Source organism: Sciurus carolinensis, chromosome 3 (assembly GCF_902686445.1).
Source record: "Sciurus carolinensis chromosome 3, mSciCar1.2, whole genome shotgun sequence".
NCBI lineage: Eukaryota > Metazoa > Chordata > Mammalia > Rodentia > Sciuridae > Sciurus > Sciurus carolinensis.
In genome coordinates this window covers 63875082-63897063 of record NC_062215.1, presented here as the reverse complement: position 1 = coordinate 63897063, position 21982 = coordinate 63875082, and the positions used below count along the sequence as shown (strand labels likewise).

General features: G+C 33.4%; 1 protein-coding gene across 1 annotated transcript in view; it reads left to right on the top strand.

Moving 5' to 3' along the window:
- Taok1 (TAO kinase 1) overlaps positions 1-21982 on the top strand; it is a 133290-nt gene that overhangs the window by 65725 nt on the left and 45583 nt on the right. The window contains 6 exon segments of the mRNA XM_047543843.1: positions 1376-1447; positions 6232-6333; positions 8125-8170; positions 8718-8814; positions 10623-10736; positions 18092-18183. Coding sequence (XP_047399799.1) covers positions 1376-1447; positions 6232-6333; positions 8125-8170; positions 8718-8814; positions 10623-10736; positions 18092-18183 — 523 coding nt within the window.

Genomic DNA, 21982 nt, shown 5'->3' with positions numbered 1-21982 from the left:
CAAATCTATCAGTTTTTTAAGTGTACATTTCAGTGATTTTTTAAACTAAATATCAGTTTTGCAACCATCACCATAATCAAATTTTAGAGCATTCTGTTTTTGGGAATTTACTAAAGCCTAAGTTGAAAATATGTTTCTCTACAAATAATCTGAGATGGTTCTGAGTATTTTACTGAACTCATTTAAAATATTTAGCAGTTATTGTTTTGTGTCTTCTTAATTTTACATATTATTTCATTCATACATAATGAGTTTGCCCTTTTGCTGAAGAGTCAACTGTCATGCTTCTGTTATGCTTCTTAATTTTTTCAGAATTTCTGTAACTTTGTTAAATCATCATTATGATAGCATTTTAGAAATCTTCTCTTGATCCTTATTAGCAGTTGGTTTCAATAGGTATGATTTATTATGTTTGAGGAATTTACTAATCCCCCCCAAAAAAAAGAAAAGTTCTTTTCATGACTTGTAAATTTGGTTTGTTAATTTTAGAGTCTTCCTATCTAAATTTACAAATGAAATTAAGTTTCCATTTTGTACTGTTTATAAGGTTTTAGTAATAGGGCATAATGCCTCTGTAAAAATCAATGGGAGAGCTTTCTTCCTTTTCTTCCTCCTCATATCCTGAAAAGTTCCCCTGGTAAAACTGTTTTTCCATTGAAGACTGGGTAATTGATTCATTTGGTATTCTTTTCTATCTTCCACCATTGTTTTACTCGTGTTTTCTTCTTTGGACCAATATTAATAATGTATTCTTTCCTAGAAAGTTGTCCATTTCATACCTATAAATCACTAGTTTTGTTTTGTCTGTTTTTAGTATTACTAAAATGTTTACCTTTTCCTCTCAACTGGGTTATTCAAAGGTAATTCTGCTTTATTTCTCTTTCCAAAATACTAGCAGCTGGGTAATTTTAGGAGTTTTGCTGTATAGTGTTATTTTTTAAATGTTTAAAAGAATGATTTTAGTTCATTTTATTTTTAAAATAAATTTTATTGTATATATTCGAGGTTTATAAACTTATGAGATACTTGGAGACAGGAAAATGGACTAAAGTGAAGTAGGTTAACATATCTGTCATCTCACTCACTTTTGTATGTGACAAAAGCAGCTAGAACCTACTTATTTAACAAAAGTCCATAATACAATACAATTTCAATAATTTTAGTTTTCATGTTGTAATTAGATTTTTAGACTTGTAGCATATGTTAAATGTTTTTTCTATTCTTTGACTTACATCTCCTTATTCTCCCACTAAAAGCCATTTTGATGTCCTTTTTGACATGGTTGTTCATAAATACTTTTATTCTCAAAGAAATGTTTGCCCAGATTTAATTTATTGATTTTTACAATGATCCTTTTAAAATTCTTTTTTTGTAGGCACGGGATGTGCGTACCAATGAAGTGGTGGCCATCAAGAAAATGTCTTATAGTGGAAAGCAATCTACTGAGGTAGGTTAATTATATACAATTTTTTTTTTTTTTTTTTGTGGTGCTGAGGATTGAACCCAGGGCTTTGTGCTTGTGAGGCAAGTGCTCCACCAACTGAGCTATATCCCCAGCCCCTACATTTTTATTGATGTTAGAAAATAACATACTATTTTTAATTAGAGACCAAAGGTTGGAATTCTTTAAGGAATTTTAATGTACGATACACACAAAAGCATATAAGCTGGGAGTGGTAGTGAACACCTAGTAATCCCATCGACTCATGAGACTGAGGTAGTAGGATCACAAGTTCAAAACCAGCCTCAGCAACTTACCAAGACCCTGTCTCAAAGCTTAAAAAAATTAAATAAAATAAGTGTACAAATCTTAAATTTGCATCTTAATGAATTTTCTCATTTAACTCTTAACCTAGAGCTGAAAACAAACATTAATGCCATCCCAAAAACCTTCCCAACTTGTGTCCCCTGCTTTTAGTTTTTCATACTGTATTTTAATATATTATTCTGTTTAATATGTTATATCTTGGAGGGATGATTAGTGTTTTAAAAACTAAAACAGGGCTGGGGAGATAGCTCAACTGGTAGAGTGCTTGCCTCACAAGCACAAGGCCCTGAGTTCGATCCCCAGTACCGCAAAAAAAAAAATTTTTTAATTAAAAAATATAAAAACTAAAACAGAGGGACTGGGGTTGTAGCTCAGTGATAGAGTGCTTGCCTAGTGTGTCTGAGGCATTGGGTTTGATTTACAGTACCACATATAAATAAGTAAAATAAAGGTTTTATGAATAACTAAAAAATCTTAAAAAAAAACTAAAATAAGATATGCATGACAGTAAATTATATGGGACATAATCTTTTAAAATAGTTTACAAATTGCTTAATGCTTATTTTAAGCAAACTATAAATAGGCAGTATTTAACGATTTGAAAAACCAAAAAAATTATTGATGTCATATTTTACTTTAGTTTACTACTATTCTGTTTCTTTTTTATTATATAGGTATTTATAAAATGTAATCTTTTTCTTTTCTTTTTTTGTGAGTATGTGGATTAAATCCTGGGCCTTCTACATGATAGGCAAATGCTATACCTCTGAACTATATCACCAGCTCATAATCTACTTTTTAAATCTAAAATTGTGACAGTGTTTAATTTAAAAATTTTAAAAAGATTTTAATTGTGGTGAAATACATATAACAAAACTTGCTGTCTTAAACATTTTTAAGTGTACAGTTCAGTGGCATTAAGTATATTCACATTATTGTGCCACGATTGTTACTATTCTTCTCCAAACTTTTTCATCTTGCTAAACTGAAACTCTGTACTCATTAAACAATAGTTCTCCATTTCCCAACCCTTATCAACTACCATTCTATTTTCTTTCTGTTATGAATTTGAGTACTCTAGGTATTCTGTACATGGAAATCATTCAGTATTTATCCTTTTGTGACTAACTTATGTAGTATGCACCATAATTTCCTTCCTTTTTAAGAATGAAAAATGCTCCATTGTGTGTATATATATCACATATCTGTATGTTAGCCTTTCTATCTAACTATACACACACAACACACTTCACATTTATGTTCGTACCATGTATAAATGGACCCTTGGGTTGCTTCCAGCCCTTGGCTATTATGAATAATGTTGCTATGAATGTAAAATATTTGTTTTATTTTATTTTATTTTTTCTTATTTAGCTTTTAATTTTTTACAGACTGCATTTTGATTCATTGTACACAAATGGGGTACATCATTTCGTTTCTATGGTTATACACGATGTAGATTCATACCACTCATGTAATCATACATGTACATAGGATAATGATGTCTGTCTCATTTCACCATGTTTCATACCTCCCTCCCTTTCATTTCCTTCTACATAATCTAAAGTTCCCCCATTCTTCTCTCACTCCCCACCTCCATTGTATATCATTCTCCACTTATCAGGGAAGACATTCGACCTTTGGTTTTTTGGACATGGCTTATTTCACTTAGGATGATATTCTCCAATTACATCCATTTATTTGCAAATGCCATAATATTATTATTATTTATGGCTGAATAATATTCCATAGTGTATACCACAGAAAATATTTCTTTTGAGTCTCTGCTTTCATTTCTTTTGGGTATATACCCAGCAGTAGAATTGCTGGTTCAGTACTAAAGATTTTGGTTTCCTGCTTTTTTGGAATCTAATTTATGGTGGGTCTTTTTTTTGTGATGATGATCATATTTGTGGGTATGATAATACTGTTAGAATTATATCATGGTTCATCTTTTTTTTTTTTTTTTTTTTGCGGTGCTAGGGATTGAACCCATGGCCTGTGCTTGCAAGGCAAGCACTCTACCAACTGAGCTATCTCCCCAGCCCATGGTTCATCATTTTGATCTCTTAAAAACTCCTGATCTTTCTTGCAGGTTTGATTTTATTCACCATTGTATAAAACAACTTTAGGACTAGCTTTCATAGGCTATTGATTAAACTTGAGTCTAATTGATTAGTTATACCTAGAACAAAAAGTTTATTTACAGTACCATCTTTAACATATAATATTGGTGTCCTTCATGGAAGTTTTTTCATTAGAGGTATGTGATTTTTTAAAATTTATTTTTATTGTAAACAAATGGGATACATGTTGTTTCTGTTTGTACATGGAGTAACAGCATACCATTTGTGTAATCATACATTCACATAGGGTAATGAGGTTTGATTCATTCTGTTATTTTTTCCTTCCTCCCACCCCTCTTTTCCCTCTATACAGTCCCTCCTTCCTCCATTCTTGCCCCCCTCCCACCCCCCATTATGTGTCATCATCCACTTATCAGCGAGATCATTCATCTTTTGGATTTTTGAGATTGGCTTATCTCACTTAGCATGATATTCTCCAATTTCATCCATTTGCCTGCAAATGCCATAATTTTATTATTCTTTATAGCTGAGTAATATTCCATAGTGTATATAGAGGTATATGATTTTTAAGACTTTGTCTCCTAGAGTATTCAAATTTGAAATTTAAAGTTCATAAAATAGGTTTTCAGAATTTAGCATTTTATAATATATTTTACACATATTACCTAAAACATTGAACATATTTTGGTGTATTTGGTTGAGATCATGTGAAATAACACCAGAGGTGTATGATATTAAATCCAGTACAAAACATTTCTTAAAGTTTTCTATTATACTGCTTTCTCTGCCCTTAATTATATAGTCCAAATAAGCAGTAAAACTTTAAAAACTTAAGAAAGTTGGCAGTGGCAAACACCTGTAATCCCAGCAGCTTCAGGAGACTGAGGCAGTAGGATTGAACCTCAGGAAAATCTAGGTGCTAAGCAACTCAGTGAGACCCTGTCTCTAAATAAAATGCAAAATAGGGCTGGGATATGTCTCAGTGGTTGAAGGCCCCTGAGTTCAATCCCGAGTACCAAAAAACAAACAAAACAAAACAAAAACTAAAACAAGAATAAAAAACAGATTCCTAATCCCCATGCCATACCTACTAGACCTATAGAATTTCTGCATATGGATCCAAGGCCCTATTTCTTTTGTTTTTTGGTTTTTTTTTTTGCAGTTCTGGGTGTTGAATCTAGGGTCTTGTACATTCTAGGCAAGCATTCTACCACTGAGCTACGTTCCTTGCCCTTTATATGTTATTTTGAGACAGTTTCACTAAGTTGTCCAGGCTGGTCTCCAACTTGTGATTCTCCTGCATCAACCTTCTGAATTGTTTTAATTAAAAGTGTGTGCCAAGCTGGGTGCATTGGTGCATGCTGTAATCCCAGAGACTCAGGAGGCTGAGGCAGGAGGATCACAAGTTCAAAACCAGCCTCAGCAAAAGCAAGGTGCTGAGCATCTCAGTGAGACCCTGTCTCTAAATGAAATACAAAATAGGGCTGTGGATGTGGCCCAGTGGTTGGGTGCCCCTGAATTCAACCAGTACCCAAAAAAAAAAAAAAGTGTGTGCCAGAGTGCCCTGCAAAAGAACCTGTATGTTTATAGAGTTCCCTGGTTGCTTCTCAAGAGTAACTATGTATAACATTTGGCCTAAATGCTTGAGGATGTCTTGATTTAAAGTCAGGAGTTTACCTCTATTTCCTGGTAGGTATTGATGAGGAAGTATCCTCAAAAATTGTGTAATAGAAGCTTTTCATACTATTGCTTTTTTCTGTGAACTTTCCTATACCGTAACTAATTCTGCTCTGCTAGCATTTTAGAATGTGCATTTAGAACTTAAATTTCAGAGAAATTATTTCATTTGAATTAAGAACGAAAAGACCAATCCTAGCATTACTGGAGAAATAAGCCAAAAAACACAATGGGTGAACTTTATGGCATGTAAATTAAAAAAAAAAAAAAAAAAAAAACCCAAAGGGTTTTACCCTGCTGCTACCATTGAGGTGATTGATGTGGTAGTAATTCTACAATGGTATGTGCATAATAACCGATTTTTCTTTTGGAAAAAAATTAATAAGTGTGATATATAGTTATCACACAGTTGATAGTGTGTGATTGTAAACGTTTAATGAGACTCAACATAAGTTTTATCAAATTAAAATTTGTCCTACCATGAATGAAATAATTTTTTAAATTATGCATTTGCATTTGTAAACTATATGAATATAATTTCTTTTCATTTTCTGACTTTTTTCCTGACGTCTAAACAGCATAAATCAAGCAAAGTTTATGTTCTTATTAACTCAGTACAGTAATTACTTTTTTTTCCTATAACTTCAGGAAAACCAACTGTTCATAATCCTTTCCCTTCTTTCTTTTTTCTCCCCACAGAAATGGCAGGATATTATTAAAGAAGTCAAGTTTCTACAAAGAATAAAACATCCCAACAGTATAGAATACAAAGGCTGCTATTTACGTGAACACACAGCTTGGGTTGGTATCTGTTCTCCTTGTAATTTTCGTTGGTTTTAGTTTAGAATGAATTTATTCAGAATGTCTTGAACTGGTTGTGGAAAGGTATGCAGAAACAATTAAAATATTCGTTTATACTGTGAGGGGAAAAGCAGCATTTTCTAGAACTTGTAGGCAATAAGAGATAATAGAACTTTCGCGAGTCTAATGCAAATTTTCTCCAGAATTCAGTTGACCTTCATATATGTAGTAAAGTTTCTACCAGTACTTTCAGTGGTACCATCTAAATGTTGTGAAAACAATTCTGTTAACTTGAGAATATGTTATTGTATCCTTTTTTAACAAAAGCATATTGTAATCTTGGTGAAATTTGGGTGTGTTCTAATGAAAATTGAACTGGTCATGATTCCTTGGCTGAATAATATTAATTTTAGAGAATTGAAGCACTTTGTTACAAGAAGTAAGGTTTAATTTTACCCTGTTGTTACTACTGAGGTGGGATGATAATTCTATAGTGATATAGGTACAATAATTGAATTTTTTTTTTTTTTTTTTTGTCCTGGGTGGCACATGCCTGGCTAATAACTGACTTTTTAAAGAGAAAGATTCAATTTCTTTTAAATAAGAATTACCCCTAATTTTGAATAAGCAATAAATTACAGCTGATTATTATTTCAATATTCTTGACTTAGATTTGTAACTTTTTGATACTTTTTTGGGGGTACAGGGATTACATATTGAACCCATGGTTGCTTTACCACTGAGCCACATTCCCACTTTTTATTTTTTTATTTTGAGATGGGTGTCAACTAAGTTGCTTAGGGCCTTGATGAGTTGCTGAGTTTGGCCTCAAACTTCTGCCCCAGTCTCCCAAGTCACTGGGATTATAGGTGTGCGCCACCATGCCCAGTTTACATTTTTATTTGATTTGATTTTGGTGGTGGTGACTCCTAAAACTGGGACAGTGGTTGAAGAAAAAGCAGTGACATTGGGCAGGTTGACTCTTATGTCTTTCAGATTTCTCCATCTGTAAAACAAAGAGATAGTAGGACCTAACTAATAAGGTTTTTGTGAAGATTAAAATGGTTAATATGTATAAAATACTTGGCACAGAGATGGTTCTTTGTGTTTGGTTTTAAAAAAATAAAATTATTTAGAACTGGGCTTGATGGTGCATGCATGTAGTTGTAGTTACTCTGGAGATAGGAGGGAGGATTGCTGAGCCCAGAAGTTCAGAGACCAACCTGGGCAACACAGTGAGACCAGCTCAAAAAACAAAGAGAAGCAAATTAAATTGTTACCTAAGCTTTATACATACAGTTTTAGAGAACACAGTTTTCTACATCTTACCAAATAATCAATTTTGGTTTTGTAGTTTAATAGTAACAGAAGATCTACATTTATTTTTTATTTAATTAAGTAATTGCATATGAAATGCATAGCTTATAGAAGTGATTACATGTTGGCATTATCAAAAGATAATCGCTTCCTTATTAGCGTAATTTAAATACATTTAACAAATCGATAGGGCCAGGACTGTGGCTTAGTGGTAGAGCGCTTGCCTCTCACATGTGGGGCACCGGATTCAATCCTCAGCACCACATAAAAATAATAAGTAAAGATATTGTGTCCATCTACAACTAAAAAATATTTTTAAAAAAACCTGATAAATGTGTAAGTATTTTTTAAGGTAAACCATACCTAGTTTGTTTTATTTCCAACTATCCCCTGGACCTCTGGGCAAATTAATTTTATCTCAACTAGAATAAATCTTTATATTTTAATGTTTTTGTAATTTTTCTTCCTGTGTAGCTTGTAATGGAATATTGTTTAGGATCTGCTTCAGATTTACTAGAAGGTAGGTTTCTTTTGATTATTAAAAAAAAAGTATTAATAGATTAAAATGATAGTTCAGTTAGAGATTATTTAAATAATGTTAATATAAAATAAACAAAACTATCTAGAAAGAGTAAAATTCTTAGCTCTTTCCAGATTCTCAGCATATTATGTTATCCTTATAAATCTTACATAGGATATAAAATAAACAAGTTTTCTCTTGTGACTTTACAAGCATTTTTCTGGATTCTTTGTCTATCAGCTTGCTGTCCTGTTCATAACAAAGATAAGTGAGAATAAATGGAAAACTTCTCTTTTACTTTTGCTTTTATAATCACAAAGTTGTTTAATATTGTTAACTAAAAGGGAAATTGGCTGAGAATTATACTTCAATAGCTAGCACAACTGTATACCATTTATAAAGTTAGCAGCCTGTTTTATTAGCATCATAAGACTTCTCTTGCTAAATATCAGTTTTTAAAAATTACCCATATATCAGATATTTAAGTTTATTGTTTTAAACAAAACCTTTTATATAGTAATTTTTTCAAATAAATTTTTATTTTAAGTTCACAAAAAGCCATTACAAGAAGTGGAAATAGCAGCAATTACACATGGTGCTCTCCAGGGATTAGCCTACTTACATTCTCATACCATGATCCATAGGTAAGTATTTTGAAAATTATCACATAGTGACAAGCAATTAATTGCATTTATCAGCTCTATAGTTCAGTAACTCTGAAATGTTTATTGGTTATAGCCAAATAAGAATTGTATAAACTCATATTTGTTGATTGTTCATGAATTAAAAATGACAGTAGTACACTTGATCTCTCTGTTTAGGATAATTTTTATCTTTGCCTCCTGTGCTCTTGGGAATTCTAAAGTAGTAGAAACTTAATTTTAGAATCACTTAATTTGCAAACTGGAAAGGATATCAGGGATCAGATAGATAGTCTTTTTCTTTTTACAGGTGAAAAAAGTTGATGCCCCAGATTTTTACTATAATTTCCCAAAGTTTGCAAAGCCAAAGAGAGGAGAGGTAGAACTTAACAAATCTTTTGTCTTCCTAGTAACTGATAATGCCAAATTTTTCCTATCAATTTCATGACATGGACAAAGACTATGGTTTTGAGCATTAATCCTTAATAATCTTTGATAATAGATAGTAATTTTGAGATTAAATCACTTTATAATGCATTTTGACACTGTTATTTGTTTTGACTGTTTTAGGTGAAAAATAGAATTTAATTTTAATTATGTGTTGGAACCAGGCAGTACATGTTAGACTTGGTAATAGGGTCTTTGGAAATAATGGATTATCATATTTTTAAAAGAGAATAGCAAAGTCCAAAGGACTTGCAGTTGTTAGAACATGATTAACAGAGTTAGAATTAGAACCTAAGTTTCTTATCGACTTAAAAGTAGTTCCCTGGGTACAAAGTCTAAGGTTTAGTCCCTTAGCATCACAAAGAAATAAAGTACACTCCCTACTTAAAAAAAAAATGAAAATAGATTCACATATATAATAGCAAATGAATAATCATAGTATATAATATATGTACTATATTATATACTATGATAAGAGGAAGGAAATTAGATCCACTTAGTATTTATATGCATTGTAATACTTAAGGAATGAACAAGTGCTTGGAAATTTAGTTTCTCTTTTTTAATTTTTGAAAGGTTAAGTGTATGTTATAGTGCCCACTGGAATGCAATCCACTCATGTAATTAATCATGTAATTATCCATACTTTTATTAATTTGGATGGACAGTATGTTTGCTCTTTCAGAAAAGTAAATTTGAAAGTAGAGTTGGGATCATTAATATTGCATTGTCCATATGTTTCAGTTTTCACTTCACATTGAGTTAGGAGAACTATATTTGAAGTTTGAAAATGATATGAATAGGCCTTTTTAAAAACAAAAACAAGTTTGGAGGATAAAGTTCTTTGTGCCCCACCCCCTTTTTTTCTCCTAAAAGAAATAAGTGGGATAGTCAGAAATCTTATACATTGTGAAGGGATCATTAGCCAAGAAAATTGTTTTGCAAACCATTGTTTGTTTTGATAAACAAACTTAAATATAGACTATATGCTGCAGTTACCTATCTTTTTAAAAATACTTTTGTTAATTGTTGATTAACCTTTATTTTATTTACTTATTCATATGTGGTGCTGAGAATTGAACCCAGTGCCTCACACACACTAGGCAAGAGTTCTACCACTGAGTCACAGCCCCAGCCCCAGTTACCTATCTTTTTTTAAACTGCTATTTATCTTCTCTTTTAGAAAAGTTACTCTTTTTTGAATTCTATATTTTTGTTATCTAATCTTATCACAATTGTAAGTTATCCTAGCCCTTAATTTTATTTCATTTTCTCTATCTTACAAGTTCTTAATTGTTTTGTATCATTTTCAACATTATCTAATGAAAAAAAGACAAATAATTTTCTCTGTTCCTTAAACTCAGAGATATCAAAGCAGGAAATATCCTTCTGACAGAACCAGGCCAGGTGAAACTTGCTGATTTTGGATCTGCTTCCATGGCATCTCCTGCCAATTCTTTTGTGGGAACACCATATTGGTAAGAATGTTTCTATCTGGCATTGATCCTCATAATTGAAATAGACAATGTGTGGTTATACTTTATTCAGTTGTCATTTTGGACATTTTTACTTGGAGTATTATACTTAATTTTAAATACAGATTTAGAGTGTTATCCTTTTATCTGTTTTCTTTTTCATCTTTTCATTTATCCATGCCTCATTTGCTTTCCTGTTGCTATTTACATCAAATATTGGGTGTAGGAGTAAAAACAGTCAATAAAATTCAAGTGTGGTAGGAGATAGATATGCTAAATGGTAAACTGTATATATTCTTTATATTTAAGTATACTTAATATAACTGATCTTTAGACAGAATATTTAAAGACTGGTAGCTGCTGGGCATGGTGTCTCACACCTGTAATCCCAGCAGCTCAGGAGGCTGAGGTAGGAGGATCCCAAGTTCAAAGCCAACCTCAACAACTGAGTGAGACTTTGTCTCAAAATAAAATACAAAAAAGGTCTGGGGATGTGGCTCAGTGGTTAAATACCCCTGGGTTCAATTCCTGGTAATAACAACAACAAAGAGTGGTAGCTGATTTGAATTTTTTTCAGATTTGTTATCTTTGTGTGGAGAATTTCACATATATATATGGAAAAAGTATGATTTTTTTTTTTTTTTTACATACCAACTACCCAGCAAAACATTACCATTTCTGCTTTGTGTACTTCTATTTATTCCCATCCCAATTATTTTGAAGGAAATCCTAGACATCTCCTAATTTCTTCGGTAAATAATTCAGTATGTATCTGACAGCAAAAGTTTAAAGGGAATAATTTTCAGATCTTTAACTTCTGTATGTGCCCTCTCTATCTGCATTGTATCCTCTTTCTTACCTGCCTTTTAACTCTCCCTTATCCAACTTTATAACGGAAAAACTTCTTACCTATTTTGAATATTATAATGATGCATTGCTCTGGGATGTAAAAGCTTCAGAGGCACACTGGAGAGACATTTTGAGAATGTTGGGCATCTGTAAGAAATATTGAAGGGTCAGGACACACACTGATGGCAAAGCCCTGAGTCTTTCTAGTCATCTTTCTTCTTTGCTTTTATTCCTCATTTTCTTTCTCTTCCAATAACTTACTTGCCTGCCTTCCTTCTTTCCTTCCATCCCTCCTTCCTTCCTTGTATGGAATTTGGGACCTGAGATGATGATTGTGGTGACATATTAAAATGTTTAACTGCATCGAAAAATGAAGTTGGACCTTTTTCTGACAGAAAGTGGTTCTGATTTGTCTGGTTGATAAGATCTTCAGGTTAGTTTTGCTAATTCAGTTATATGGCAGTGTTTTTTTATTTTTTATTTTTTTATGTACTGGGAATTAGAACCCAGGGGCACTCTACCACTGAGCCCCCCACTCTTTTTTTTTTTTTTTTTTTTTTTTTTTTTTAGTTTTTTGTAGTTGTAGATGGACAGCATGCTTTTATTTTATTTTACTTGTTTATTTTTTATGCGGTGCTAAAGATTGAACCCAGTGTCTCCACACATGCTAGGCAAGCACTTTGCCACTGAGCTACAATCCCAGCCCCCTCTTTTTGTTTTGAGATAGGGTCTTGCTAAATTAGCCCTGGCTGGCCTTGAGTTTGCAATCTTCCTACCTCAGCCTGCTGAATATCTTGGATTACAGGCATGTGCCACCACTCCAGCATATATGACAGTGTTTTTAATAAGTTAACTAAACTGATTCTGCAGCTGCAAGTTTTAAGTATCTTCCTCACCTGTAATATATAATATTTGTATACTACAAAATTTATAAAATGTAAATATCAACCCCAAAAGGTACAAGGGTATAAAAATTTTTTATAAGTTCTAGGAGGTAAATGAATTGAAAAATTTGAAAACCACTGCTTATATAGGACATTAGTCTATAATACATAGAATCTTCTTCCTCTATAAAGTGAACTCTCTGAGCCAGTAATACTTCTTAACAATTCCCCATTTTAGAAATTGGTGATGAATATTAGATGTTAAAAAGGGTCTGAAAGATCTTCAATTAAAAAATATAAAAATTACTCTAACTTTTTGATTAATTTAGAAATTTTCTGAACTCAAACATTTTAAAGGAAACTCATCAAACAGCCAGTTATTGACAATGGAAAGTTTACTTTATTAACATATTTGTTAATTTCTATATAGTGTATTCAGAACAAATGTGACACCTGTTGTTAGACACATACACATACATGCTGGAGATGGTTGTTAATCTTACTGAAGCAGTTAGTAATTCTTTTAGATGTTCATCCATGCTTAACACCAAATACAAATGAAGTCTTAGGTAAAGTATCATCAAGGATGTTAGACACAGCCAGGTGTGGTAGTGCATGCCTATAATCCCAACAACTCAGGAGGCTGAAGCTGGAGGATCACAAATTCAAGACCAGCCTCAAAAACTTAATGAGGCCCTAAGCAACTTTATCAGACCCTATCTGAAACAAAACAAAACAAAACAAACAAACAAAAAAAACACAGGGAGGTAAGTGTATCTGGATTCAATTTCCCAGTACCAAAAAAAAAAAAAAAAAAAAAGTTAGACTCTAGTTGTAGACATGAATTGGTGTTTTGTTTTATAACTTAAGACACACATAAGAGAGAGGTTTTCAAGATGGCACAATAGAGGAGGTGGCTTTCCTGGCTGCTCCGTGGAGTGAAACCAAGAAAACAGACAGGCAACTTTTCAGCAAGGTAGGTGAACAGCAACAACAACAACAAAAAAGCGAGGGGACTTTACTGGAATTTAAAATGACATTCGAAGCAGATTGGGGACCTAGGAGGTTGGATGTAATAAAATAAGGAAGAAATCCCCAGCCACATAGCCACTGCTGTAGCTGGGCTGGAAGCACCAGCCAGAGCAGAATGAAGGTATAAGGGAATTAAAGGAACCCACATTTTTGGGGAGACCTGAGGCTCTTTGGGTAGAGTGTTTAGAGATCAAGGACATTGCGTAGAAAACTTGAAGGATGCCCTGCACAATATCTGTGTGCGGGGAAAGAAGCTGCCATCTCTCCAGGAGACGTGCAGAGGACTAAGGAAGGAACCATTTTGCAGCCACTGCATGGGGACTGGCAGTTAAGAGGACCAGTTCCTGGCAAACTTGAATTTGGCCCAAAATACAGACCCAGTAAACCCACACTGCATGACATAGAATGTGCTTAAGTGACCACGAGAAAATCAAATGTGGAGATAAGTTTACACACGGGAAAAGTGGTTGAGGAAACCTACCTGGCTCTAACCCTCCCTCTCCAATCCAACTACTTGTAGGACCAGCTGGGAGAGACACATCTGACAGGGAACTCAGAAGGGCAGGGGCAGGAGAGATTGTGTGGAAATTGAACCTGAGACCAGGAAACATGAGGTCCACAGGTGACTTAGGGAACTAAGAATTGGCTCCCCCACCATACAAGTGGAACCCAGGGAAAATCCCTGGGGTACATTCTTCCAGTGTGGACCAATAAGTAGAGGACCCTGGAGCTGTGCTGATTTAAAATCTCCAGACCAATTGACTTTCAGCAGAGAGACTGGAGCCCACCTAAGCTAAACCCCGCCTCCAGGAATTCCGCCTACAGGATTACCTCTCTAACTTCAGCAGTCCGGAGGGTGCAGCATCATTCTTCAGACAACCACACCTAAAAGTACTGAGAAGAGAAACAATCTTTTGAACGCCAATGGAAAGAATTCTGATCTTTTTTTTCTTCTGTTCTTTTTCTCTGTTTAATTGTGACCTTAATGGTATATGGACATTTATACATATTCATAGTTGTTTTTTTTCCCTCATTTTTGAAGCCAGTTATTCTTCATGGATTAGTTTTTTTTGTCAACTAGGATGTTTGATTAGTATATTTTAGTTTTTATATTCTTTTTATTTTTAAAATTTTTACTTTATATGTGTTTTTCTCCTGTTTTCCTTGATTCTCTTCTGCTAACAGCAATCTCTATTGTTCTCTCTTTCACTCTTTTTTTAATTTTTTACTACTTTTTCTCTCCTCCTCTCTCATAATTATCACATCCTATATCACTTCTGTTCTCCCCCTGACCACCATTTGAAATTATAAACCCTTTTGCAAACTTTCTGTTTTCATTATAGGCAATAACTGATCACATCATTTCTGTTTGTTGTGATAGTTAACATTGTAGACGTCAAAGTAGGAACTATTTGATTTAATGCTGTATTTTGTTTGCATTGTTTGTTATTATTTGTCTTTCCCTAAATGGTGAGGTACTGGAAACCTTCAGGGATACGTTAAGTCCACAGAGTAGAAACTCTGCTGCTTCAGATCTATACTGCTAGGTGGGTAGACACACAAACAACATGAAAAAACAAGGGAACAAATTGCCCAAAACAAATCAAGATACTCCAATAATAGGATCCATTTACACCACAGTGGAAGAAATTTCAGAGAAGGAGTTTAGAATGTACATAAACTTTATCTGTGAAGTAAAGGATGGTATAAAAAATGAAATCAGAGAGAAAATACAGGAAGTGAAAGATCACTTCAATAAAGAGGCAGAGATTGTGGGGAAAAACAAGCAGAAATCCTCTAACTAAAGGAAATAATAAACCAAATTAAAAATTCAATAGAAAACATCACCAACAGACTACACCACTTGGAAGACAGAACCTTAGGCAATGAAGACAAAATATACAATCTTGAAAATAGAGTTGACCACTGAGAGATGTTAAGAAACCATGAACCGAACTTCCAAGAACTGTGGGTTAATGTGAAAAGAACAAATTTAAGATTTATCAGGATAGATGAAGGTGTGAAGACAAACCAAAGGAATGCATGTCTTTTCAAAGCAATATCAGGAAATTTCCCAAGCCTAAAGAATGAAATGGAAAATCAAATACAAAAGGCTTTCAGGACCCCAATGTACAAAATTAAAACAGATTCACACCAAGACACATTATAATGAATATGCCTAGCATACAGAGTAAGGATAGGATTTTAAAGGCTGTGAGAGAGAAATATCAGATAAAGGAAAACCAATTCAGATCTCAGCTGATTTCTCAACTCAGACCCTCAAAGCTAGGAAGTCCTGGAATTACATACCAAGCTCTAAAAGAAAATGAATGCCAACCAAGAATCCCATATCCAGCAAAATTAAGCTTCAGATTTGAAGATGAAATAAAAACTTCCTGTGATAAACAAATTTGCAAATAGAAAGCCTGCACTATACTCAACAAAACATTCTGTGAAGATGAAATGGAAAAAAAAAAATGAAAACCAGCAAAAGGAAGAACTACACTACGTGAATAGTCAATCAAAGGAGAAACTAATTCAAATTAAAAACAAGAAATAAACCCAAATGACCAGGAATACAAATCATATCTCATTAACCTTGAACGTTAATGGCCGAAACTGAACAATCAAAAGACACAGACTCGCGGATTGGATTTAAAAACAAGACCCAATAAAATGCTGTCTCCAAAAGACTCACCTCACAGGCAAAACAATCCATAGACTGAAGGTGAAAGGATGGGAAAAACATATCACTAACATAGATCTTATAAACAAGCAGGGTTTCTATCCTCAGATAAAGTGGACTTTAAGCCAAAATTAATCAGGAGGGACAAAAAAAAGCGATTTCATATTGCTTAAGGGAATTACACCTCAACAAGGCATAACAATCAGATGGAGGGGGGTATGAAAAATGGTGGAATGAGACAGACATCATTACCCTATGTACATATATATGATTACATGAATGGTATGAATGTACATTGTGCACAACCATAGAAATGAAAAGATGTACCCCATTTGTGTACAATGAATCAAAATGCAGTCTGTAAAAATAAAAAAAAATTTTTAAAAGATCAGATAAAAAGATAAATAAAAATTCTAGAAGGGGAAAAAAGAAAGATATAACAATCATAAATATTTATGCTGCAAACAATGGAGTATACTGACACCAAACAAACCCTTTTCAATTTCAAGAATCAAATAGACCACAGCACAGTAATACTGGGTAACTTTAACATGCCTCTGTCACCACTGGATAGATCCTCCAAATAAAAACTAAAGCAGCTATAGAACTATAAAATATTGGTAATTTAGATTTGATAGACATAGATAGAATATTTCATCCATCAGTGACTGAATGCACTTTCTTCTCAGCAGCACATGGATCCTTCTCTAATATAGACCATGTAATGTAAGCTATCACCTGTTGGCATACAATTGTAATATTAAGGTAATATATTTTTAGCATTTGTAGGGTTATTTTGATTGCTCCCTTTCCATTGATATTAATTTTTATGTTCTTGCTTTTTTCTTGATTAGACTTGTCTAGTTTTTATCAAGTTTTAGCTATATTATTTCTTTTATTTCATATATTTCTGCTTCTACTTTTTTTTCCCTTTCTACTACATGTTTTCAAGATAAGTATTTTAGCTTCTTTCTGATACAAGTATTTTAAATTGTAAATGTTCATCTCAGTACTGTTTCATCCCAGAGATTGATACTTTAAGCTTCTATTATCCCTTAGTTCAAAGCACTTTTTATTTACTTTTCTTGTGCTTTCTTCCTTGACCTCTCAGATTTTTATAAGTGTGCCGTTTAATTTTGAAATAGTTGACATGTGGGGTTCTATATATCTTAAGGTGATTGGTTTCTAATGTAATAAATCATGCAGGAAATAGTCTGCATGATTTCAGATATTAAAAAAAGGTAATGAAAATGCTTTTTATATTGATTATATTGGTTACATACAAAAGTGATCAAATTGCATACTTCATATATGTGTTTTATTGTACTTCAATTTTACCTCAATAAAGCTATGCAAAAAAAGAAAAAAAACACACATAAGATTAATAATTTTGTAGTTGTTGGAGTTGTAAGCTGATCAACCACTTTTATCATGGAACACTATTTGAAAGAGTCTTGGTAATTATGGCAGATACTTCTCAAATAAATGAAATGAGGTTGTCATTTTAAGAAAAACAACTGACAATATTTGTTTCCAGTGGTAAAATTCAATCTTTAAAGCCAAAATTAGACTTTTTAAATGCAATCCTGAGAACAAGGTGTTTGAGAACCACTGGCCTAAAGGATATGCAATATTGGAATCTACAGACTTGGAACAGATGCAGACACAGCTCTTCTCTGCAAAATTGTTCTTTTGGGATTCTGTTACATGATCATGACGGGTAGAATGAATCTCACACTTTTTGTGTATTGCTAAATATTTACCTCACAACCTCTATTTCCCATTACAAAAATTCTTACGTCCACATATTGGTTGGAATTCAAACCAGTGTTCTCCATGTAATCCTTACATTCTACAACAATAGTATATGTTTTTGTTAAAACCTTATATGAACATTTTGTTTTTAGGATGGCCCCAGAGGTAATTTTAGCCATGGATGAAGGACAATACGATGGCAAAGTTGATGTATGGTCTCTTGGAATAACATGTATTGAACTTGGTAAGCATTGTTCTTCATTTTTCTGGATTAAGTTTGATCAGTGTTTACTTCAATTACTAGTTACAGGTTTTTATCAGGTTCCTAAAGGAAGTACTAAATCTATTAAAGATTTGGTTATTTGGTAATTTTTATGTATGTAGGTTAGAAATATTTGCTATTAAATTAGGTCTTAAAATAATATCCCTTCTATTCCTAACAATATTAATATTTCCAAAACATCTAGAATGTTCCCATTATCACTAGATTTATCATCCAAAGAAGGTTTCTAAAGCACTCACAAATAACTTACCCTTTCCTAGTATAGTTATTACTTCATGTTAGGTATGAAAATTAGCTGTCAGGCTGTGTACTTTTTTGTAGCAGTTTGTTTTGTTTTGGTTTAAAGATAGTGAGACAGACTTTATTCACGGGAGACCATGGAAATAGGTCTAGAAATCACTGTGATGGTGTTTTGCAATTGGTGAAGGAGATTAGAATCAACTCCATATAGTAGTTTGATTTTTATGGACACATTTTTTGTGTTGCTTCTAAGTAGAAGTAGGCTTAAAGCAGTGGACTAGCATAATTACTAATACTCCCACTGGAAGTAAGCCAGATAGGTATATGAATTGTTACTGAGTTTATTGTCAGCACTAGCTTCCATGCAAATACAAAGCTACTTTTTCCATTGAGAGGTATCAATCATAAGGGAAAAACGGTGAAATTTGAACCCATTTACTTTACCTTTTATAATTCTTCTATGTAAGTATAAATAATACGAACCTTTTTTCTGTAATACTTTTTTTTATTGGATAGTGTTTTCTGAGATTTACTTTCTGGACCTTGTTTTTCTATCTCAATTTCATCTCATTATTCTTTAGTTTGGGTGGTATTTTGTCATCCACATTTATGAATAGAGATATTTTATAAACAGGTATACAATACTATATATAGAATAAGATCTCTAACTTTTTAAAAAAATAAATGTGGTTTAAGTCAAAAATAAGTTTAGTAGTAGCTTATAAGAATTTGAGATAGAAAATGTCAGTTGAATCTTCCAGGTCAAAGACCTTAATAGTTATCATAGAAATAGATAATGTCTTTCTTTTATTTATTCAGAATTTCTTCAGTAACCTTTTCCTTTCCCAGACTGTTTACTCTTAAAGCCCCTGGGTGAGGTACAGTAGGTAGGTGTCCATGACAGGCAATAGGCCATGGTAAATCAGGGGTGGGTTTCAGAATCAAATGAGTAGAATAAAGAGTTCTCACAGCCTGGTGTGTGGAATCAGAAATTGGTTAGATGATTTATGCAAAGGGACTGTCAGGTATAAGGATTCAGAGTCCTAGCGGGGTAACGAAGGCATTCATAACACGGAGGTAGCTCAGCATGAATTATCAGAACCCAAGAAGGATGGGGAGGTGACAACACAGGGAAAGCATCATCTTACATAAGCAGAGTCTGAAGAGGCAACCCATATTTAGAGATATTGTAACAGTTACAAAGCCTGATAAATACGAGAAGTGCTTCTGTGCTGAAGGTTTCCTTAATATGAGAGAATTTACCTGGTTTTAGTGGGGTGTCAGAAACAGTAGATGAAAAATGCATTCAGATTTTGAACAGGGGAAGGAGCACATCTGCTCAGGGTAGAGGGTAGTGGCCAAGGTGGTAGGAACTTGGTTACACACAGGGAGAACTTACCAAGTAAGAAAGTATATTAAGGATAATGAGAACAAGGTATCTTGTCAGAAAAGAGCTTTACAAATATGAAACAAAACTAGAATAAACACTGTCGTGTTGGATTGGAGTTTGAGAGATTGTAGAGAATTCGTTTGTTTCTAAGTATAGAAACAAACATGTTCAGTGTTCATGCATGTATAAATATATACATGTATATATTCCTTTTTTTTTTGGACCAGGGATTTAACCCAGGGGCACTTAACCACTGAGCCACATCCCTGCCCTTTTTTTATATTTTATTTAGAGACAGGGTCTTACTGAGTTGCTTAGGGCCTTGATAAGTTGCTGAGACTGGCTTAGAACTTGTGATCTTCCTTCCTTAGCCTCCCGAGCTGATGGGATTACAGACGTGCACCAATGTGCCATTCTTGTGTTTCTTAATTTTGTCGAGAGCCTGAGAGCAGTGACACCACAGTAGCAGTGAGCATACCTAATGCCATGCCTTTTTGGGGAAATAGTTGATCCAGGATTTAGGGTAGGAAAGTACAAGCTGATTCTGGGACATCTTAGTGTACCAGAATAACAAAAAAATAATCAAAGAATAATAAGGTCCAAAAGACACAGAAGCTTAAAAAACTGAAGTTTCTTCAAACTTAAGAAACTTTACAAAAGCTCCTACCGCTCAAATATGAGACAGTATGGACATCATAATAAATGAGAGAATATAATTTTTATCCTTTTTTTGGGTACTGGGGATTGAACCCAGATGTGCTTTACCACTGAGCCACATCCCAACCCTTTTTATTTTTTATTTTGAGACAGTGTCTCACTAAATTGCTTACTGCCTCACTAAATTGCTGAGGTTCCTTAAAACTTGTAATCCTCCTGCCTCAGCTCCCTGAGTCATTGGGATCACAGACATGTGCCACTGTCCCGGCTGTTTTTTCGTACTGAGGATTGAATCCAGGGTCACTTTACCACTGAACTGTGTCCCCAGCATTTTTTACTTTTTATTTTGAGACAGTGTCTCACGAAGTTGCTTAGGACCTCACAAAGTTGCTGAGTCTGCCCTCAAGTTTGTGGTTCTCTGTCTTTATCTTCCTGATTTGTGAAATTTATTAAATAAAGTAGAAATCTATGGATCTTTATAATAAATAAATAAATGGAAGCTTTACAAGAAACAGGATATTTAAATCATTCAAAATATCTTCTTATAAAATGTTTATTAAGTACATAGGAGAAAAGAGAAGCTAACATGAACCTTGGCAAAGATGGCCTTTACCAAGTGATCAAAGTGAACACCATGATTAAGGATATCTCTTGAAATCATGTGTTTCTCATAGGATACTGTAAGCAAAATATAGCATTACTTTAAAATATTTCTGCCAAAGATGTATGATCCAGATCTAATAACAGGAAGTAGACAAACCCAAACTGAGGGCCACTCAAGAGTGCTTTTACTTCAAAATTGTAAAGATGGTGACTTCAACTTTTATCTTAAGAAACTGGAAAAAGCAAATTGAGTCTGAAACAAGTAGAAGGGAAGAATAAAGATCAAACCAGAAATCAGTTTATAGAAAACAAAAACAATAGAGAAAATCAGCAAAATAAAAAATTGGTTCTTTGAGAAGATCAATAAAGTTGGTGAACATCTTGCCATACTCATTAAGAACAAAAGAGAAGACACAGATTTCCAGTTGCAGTAAAGAGAGATGTTAATCACTAAGGGATTTATAAATATTAAAGGGTAATAAGGAAATATGAACAGATTTATGTCTGTAAGTTTTACAACTTGATAAAATGAACAAATTCCTTGAAGGACACAAGTTATCAAAGTTCACTTTTGCTACGTAGGACATTAGAATGAAACTTGCATGGAGTTTGGGGAATAGATGAGACTTGTATATCAGTATTAAGTAGACTATTTCAAGGGATATAGTATGGTTCTTTAGGAAAATGTTCTAGTTGGTAGGAACTATATATTTAAATAAATATTTTGAAATGGTGGGATGTTATATCAGCAATTTATTTTCAGTTGATTCACTTGAAAGAGTTATTTGTACTTTCTTTGCAAGATTGTTTCCAACTTGAACAATACTTGAGTTCACCTTTATCACACACATATATTTTAATAGAAAAGTT